At 45.4% G+C, this 6,182-nt stretch overlaps 1 protein-coding gene across 1 annotated transcript; it reads right to left on the reverse strand.

Moving 5' to 3' along the window:
* Window positions 1-1,390: 1,390 nt before the first annotated feature.
* On the reverse strand, window positions 1,391-3,979 carry FZD1 (frizzled class receptor 1). Its single transcript, XM_077268216.1, has one exon. The coding sequence runs from the start codon at window positions 3,891-3,893 to the stop codon at window positions 2,088-2,090; it is 1,806 nt and encodes a 601-aa protein (XP_077124331.1). The 5' UTR covers window positions 3,894-3,979; the 3' UTR covers window positions 1,391-2,087.
* Window positions 3,980-6,182: the final 2,203 nt, after the last annotated feature.

The raw sequence follows: 6,182 nt of genomic DNA on the forward strand, positions 1-6,182 counted from the left end.
GTTAATATTATTAGGTGTTTTACACATATGTACATATTAATATTATAAGGTATGTTATTCTAACAATAATATGAAGAAACATCGGTCACATATAACATGTGAATACATAACCCAAATAGTGTTTTATATATATATATATATATATATATATATATATATATATATATATATATATATATATATATATATATATGTAATAAAATATTTATATATATAAAATGTTATTATTGTTGTTATTATTATATTTTTAGGGAGTGGGGGGTCTATTTTATTGTCACCAGTAAAATAAGAGAGGGAGCAGTGTATTTCTTCTACTATGAGAAGATATGCAATTTTTAAAGAAAATCTCAACTATTTCAGACACACCACCTAAACATGACCAAATCTGCCACATTTCTCAGAAATCACTTAGGCTCAATGAAAGCGTCAAATGAGAAATAAAATGCACTTAGAAGAACCAGTCCTTGATTCTGTATTTATTGCAAAGAAATTAAAAATGATATATGTATATATTTATATATATAAACTATTTCTCTATAAATATAAATGATCTTTCGAAAGCAAACAAAAAAAAAATACTATAAGAAAATAAGAAAGAGAAAAACAAAAACACATTGCATTTTCGTTCAGGGCAACATGAAAACATACAAATAGGATAGTAAAAATAAAAAAAAATAAAAAATAAATAAAAAATCAGAGTTACTTATTGAAATTTTGGAGACCAATACAGCACGACATCAGCTCTTTGTGATAAATAAAAAAATAAAAAAGACCTGTCTGGAAATAAAGTCAGAAAGTTGAACATTATCATCCTGAAGCAATTTTATTAAAGAAAGCACATATAGAAATGATGAATCACCCCCAGTTTTGTGTTAGAAAATAGCAACAAAAAAAATAATCATTTAGCTTATTTTAGAGGAGGAAAAAAAGTATTCTGTTGACTTACTGGCTGCTTTGTATAGTTTCAGCCGATTTTAAAGCGCACATTACGAGCTTTTAACCACAAACAAAGCAAAATTGCATTCATTCCGTGGCAAATTTGCTCCACACCCTGTTGCAATTATCACACAGCTTTGCAGGAAGGGAGACGTCTACATAATACATTATTTTAGGCCATTGTTATCTGGCTCCACAGACTCCCCCCCCCCCCTGCACAATTAATTAGGTCTGCACTGGCAATTATCTAGTTAAGTCAATCTTCCAAGCAGATTTTTAGCAGGGGTTGACAAGGTTAACAAAGGCGGGTCTAAAGAGTGCATTCAACAAAAGGCTCAACTTCCAGACTGCAGTGAATGAATCAATAGGGAAGAAGCCTTTTTTTTGGTTGGACTGATCCAGAACACAAGTGCTTATATGGAGATTTACCCCACAAGAAAATCTGGTTCCCAACTTTTGTTTTCTTTTAATGTTGAAAACAATTGACAAAGTTGTTCAATGTAGAAACATGCAGGTTGGTCTATTACCACTTATGTTGCAAAATAAGTGGCTGAAAATGTTACAAAAAAAACATTATAAAAGGGTCTTTGAAAGTGTATCTGCATTAAAAAAAAAAAAATAAAAAAAAATACATTCAACCAGCTTTCATTGTCATTTCCAGCTTTAATGGCCATAGTCGGGATTGCTACTTGTTACTGATGCAAAAAAATAAAATAAAAAAAAATTGGTCTAAAGAAGGCCAAAGGTCTTTTAACTGGTGAGGGGGGGGGGGGGGGGGGATAGTGAGCTGAGGCAGAGAGGTATCTTATTAAGCTAGATAAGAAGCTGCTTACAAGTGCTATCAAAGTTCTTATTCTTAGACCCAACCCTCCACCCGCCCCACAAAAATAAAGCATATTGTTATTTTTTTCATATTTTCTCCAAGTTGATGGCTTTGAAAGAGACAAGAAAAAAATGTTTTTCTATTTCGAAACCCAGCAGCCTTAGATCCCCTAAGCAATAGTTAGAACATCCTACATTAAAAAAAGGTATGATCTGTTGTCATTTAAATACAAAATATACTTACAAAATGTTACAGGTTTGTTATTTACAAGAAAACATATACAGTGTACACAAGTCAGAGAAGGAAGGAGAAGATGGCACCAGGGGGGTCACACTGTTGTTTCTCCTTGTTTGCTGTTGGTGAGTCTCGTATAAAACTTTCTCCAAGAGTTAAGAGTTTTGCCAGACCAAATCCAAAAACCCGAGGTTATCCCTACAATTAAGGTCATGAGATATTTGATCATGAAGACGGTAAAATCCGGCGTCATGGGCGGATGGATGGGATTGGGGCACTGCACAGCATAGGTCTTGCAATTTTGGCTCACCCAACTTTTTTCCCACTGTTCCCTAAAAGCCTGTTCGTAAAAATAACAAGCGATGACAATGGTGGCCGGAACAGTGTAGAGGACACTGAAGATCCCTATCCTCACCATGAGCTTCTCCAGCTTCTCAGTTTTGGTGCCATCATGTTTCATAATGGTTCTGATCCGAAAAAGGGACACAAAACCAGCCAGGAGAAAGGAAGTGCCAATGAATAAGTAAACAAAAAGTGGGGCCAAGACAAATCCACGCAGGGCATCCACGTTGTTTATTCCAACAAAGCACACGCCGCTGAGAATATCCCCGTCCACTTGTCCCACGGCCAAGATGGTGATGGTTTTGATAGCTGGCACTGCCCAAGCTGCCAAGTGGAAGTATTGAGAATTGGCTTCTATGGCTTCGTGTCCCCATTTCATGCCAGCTGCTAAAAACCAAGTGAGAGAGAGTATGACCCACCAGATGGAACTGGCCATGCTGAAGAAGTAAAGCATCATGAAGAGGAAGGTGCAGGCCTCTTTCTTGGTGCCTTGGACCACCGTCTTGTAGCCATCCTCCGAGAACCTCTCGTTGCACACCACTTTGTCTTCTAGGAGGAAACCAGCAATGTAGGCGATAGCCACCATGGTGTAGCACCCAGAGAGGAAGATGATGGGTCTTTCTGGGTAGCTGAAGCGCTTCATGTCCACCAGGTAGGTGAGGACTGTGAAGAGGGTGGAGGCGCAACAAAGTACTGACCAGATCCCGATCCATATGCGGGAAAAGCGCAATTCCTCTGGCGCAAAATACATCAGCCCATGAACCTTGCCAGCTTCACAAGGGGCACCACAGTCCTTCTCCCCCAAAAAGTGGTAGTTGACATAAGCTGGTACCTTGAGTGCCCTGGGGCAGGAGAATTTGTCCCTGTGGGAGGATCTGATGTTGGGGTTGCTGGTCCATAGGATGGGCACGGCTGGCGTCGGGGTGCCCTTGTCTGAGGTGTTCTGCCCCACACACAGCTCCCCTGCCCCATTCACTGGGAACTTCTCACATCTCAGGCTCTCAGGCCACTGGAAGCCGAATTTATTCATGAGCGCCTCGCAGCCCTGCCTTGCCCTCTCACATAGGGACCTACATGGGGGCAGCGCTTGCTCCAGCACAGTGCACACGGGGGCATACATGGAGCACAGGAAGAACTTCAGCTCTGGGGAGCACTGGACCTTCACCAGGGGGTAGAACTGGTGCACCTCCAGCCCCGCATCCTCCTGGTTGGTGTGCCCCAGCAGATTGGGCATGATGGTCTGGTTGTAGGCAATATCCGTGCAGAGGGGGATGGAGATGGGCTGGCAGTATCCGTGGTCCGGGATGGAGATGCCCTTCTCTCCATTATACTGCGCCTGCACTGCCAGGCTGGCACACAGCAGCAGCGCCAGCAGACTGCAAAGTTTATGGGCGCCCCGCTGTGCCATGCTGCTGCCAGGATCCCTTGCCATGGGAGTTGTGTGGGTGCAGCATGAAGCCTCGGAGGAGCTGTGTGCCCGCCGCCTGCCTGGGTACCTCCGGAGCTGCTCTCCTCTGCGGCTGCAGTCAGCACAAGAGCGGAACTCACTCTGATACATTTGTATCAATCCTTCAACTCATCGGGGCTGTTTCCAGGCTCCCCGCTGCCCTCCTCTCCAGCGAGAGGGAGGAGCCTTGAAACCGAGGCGAACTTGTCTGCTGCTGAAACTAAGGGATCCTCACACAAGTGGAAGTTTGTCTCTTCTTTACTCCCTTCCCATGGCCGAGAAATCTCTGCACAAACAGCAGCCTGAGTGATGGCAGCAACGGAGAATAGCTGCCCCTTTATAGGTTCAGTTCATGCATGGCTCCATAGGAGTGACTATCATGTGATCCTGGCGTGCTATGTATGGGGGAGTGGAGGCCATGTGCCTCCATAGTATGTCAGCCTTGTATCATGTGGTCCTGGTGTGCTATGTATGGGGGAGTGGAGGCCATGTGCCTCCATAGTATGTCAGCCTTGTATCATGTGATCCTGGTGTGCTATGTATGGGGGAGTGGAGGCCATGTGCCTCCATAGTATGTCAGCCTTGTATCATGTGGTCCTGGTGTGCTATGTATGGGGGAGTGGAGGCCATGTGCCTCCATAGTATGTCAGCCTTGTATCATGTGATCCTGGTGTGCTATGTATGGGGGAGTGGAGGCCATGTGCCTCCATAGTATGTCAGCCTTGTATCATGTGATCCTGGTGTGCTATGTATGGGGGAGTGGAGGCCATGTGCCTCCATAGTATGTCAGCCTTGTATCATGTGATCCTGGCGTGCTATGTATGGGGGAGTGGAGGCCATGTGCCTCCATAGTATGTCAGCCTTGTATCATGTGATCCTGGTGTGCTATGTATGGGGGAGTGGAGGCCATGTGCCTCCATAGTATGTCAGCCTTGTATCATGTGATCCTGGTGTGCTATGTATGGGGGAGTGGAGGCCATGTGCCTCCATAGTATGTCAGCCTTGTATCATGTGATCCTGGTGTGCTATGTATGGGGGAGTGGAGGCCATGTGCCTCCATAGTATGTCAGCCTTGTATCATGTGATCCTGGCGTGCTATGTATGGGGGAGTGGAGGCCATGTGCCTCCATAGTATGTCAGCCTTGTATCATGTGATCCTGGCGTGCTATGTATGGGGGAGTGGAGGCCATGTGCCTCCATAGTATGTCAGCCTTGTATCATGTGATCCTGGCGTGCTATGTATGGGGGAGTGGAGGCCATGTGCCTCCATAGTATGTCAGCCTTGTATCATGTGATCCTGGTGTGCTATGTATGGGGGAGTGGAGGCCATGTGCCTCCATAGTATGTCAGCCTTGTATCATGTGATCCTGGCGTGCTATGTATGGGGGAGTGGAGGCCATGTGCCTCCATAGTATGTCAGCCTTGTATCATGTGGTCCTGGTGTGCTATGTATGGGGGAGTGGAGGCCATGTGCCTCCATAGTATGTCAGCCTTGTATCATGTGATCCTGGCGTGCTATGTATGGGGGAGTGGAGGCCATGTGCCTCCATAGTATGTCAGCCTTGTATCATGTGGTCCTGGTGTGCTATGTATGGGGGAGTGGAGGCCATGTGCCTCCATAGTATGCTCTGTTTGGTCAGGTAGAGCGCCACCCGATGGAGCACTTCACCATTTCTTTATCTGCAAGATTCTAACAGAAAGTCAAGCAGAATTCCATAGAAGAAGTAAATGTATTTATTATGTTCACTTATATAGGGACATCATATTCTGCAGATATATTATCATCGCTGTCCCCATTGGGGCTCACAATCTAGAATCCCTATCAGTCTTTAGAGTGCGGGAGGAAACCAGAGGAAACCCACACAAATACGGGGAGAACATACAAACTGCAGATGTCCTTGGTGGGATTTGAACGCAGGACCCCAGTAAGGCTACAGCGCTGACCACTGAGCCACCGTACAATGCTAACCACTGAACCACCGTACAGTGCTAACCACTGAGCCACCATACAGTGCTAACCACTGAGCCACCATACAGTGCTAACCACTGAGCCACCATACAGTGCTAACCACTGAGGCACCGTACAGTGCTAACTACTGAGCGACCGTACAGCGCTAACCACTGAGCCACCGTACAGTGCTAACCACTGAGCCACCGTACAGTGCTAACCACTGAGGCACCATACAGTGCTAACTACTGAGCGACCATACAGCGCTAACCACTGAGCCACCGTACAGTGCTAACCACTGAGCCACCGTACAGTGCTAACCACTGAGGCACCGTACAGTGCTAACTACTCAGCGAACGTACAGCGCTAACCACTGAGCCACTGTACAGTGCTAACCACTGAGGCACCGTACAGTGCTAACTACTGAGCGACCGTACAGCGCTAAGCACTGA

Source organism: Ranitomeya variabilis, chromosome 6 (genome assembly GCF_051348905.1).
Source record: "Ranitomeya variabilis isolate aRanVar5 chromosome 6, aRanVar5.hap1, whole genome shotgun sequence".
In the NCBI taxonomy this organism is placed as follows: Eukaryota; Metazoa; Chordata; class Amphibia; order Anura; family Dendrobatidae; genus Ranitomeya; species Ranitomeya variabilis.

Bases quoted from the DNA above. Each gene is read 5' to 3' on its own strand.
- FZD1 (XM_077268216.1), bottom strand. From the start codon at position 3,893: ATGTATCAGAGTGAGTTCCGCTCTTGTGCTGACTGCAGCCGCAGAGGA.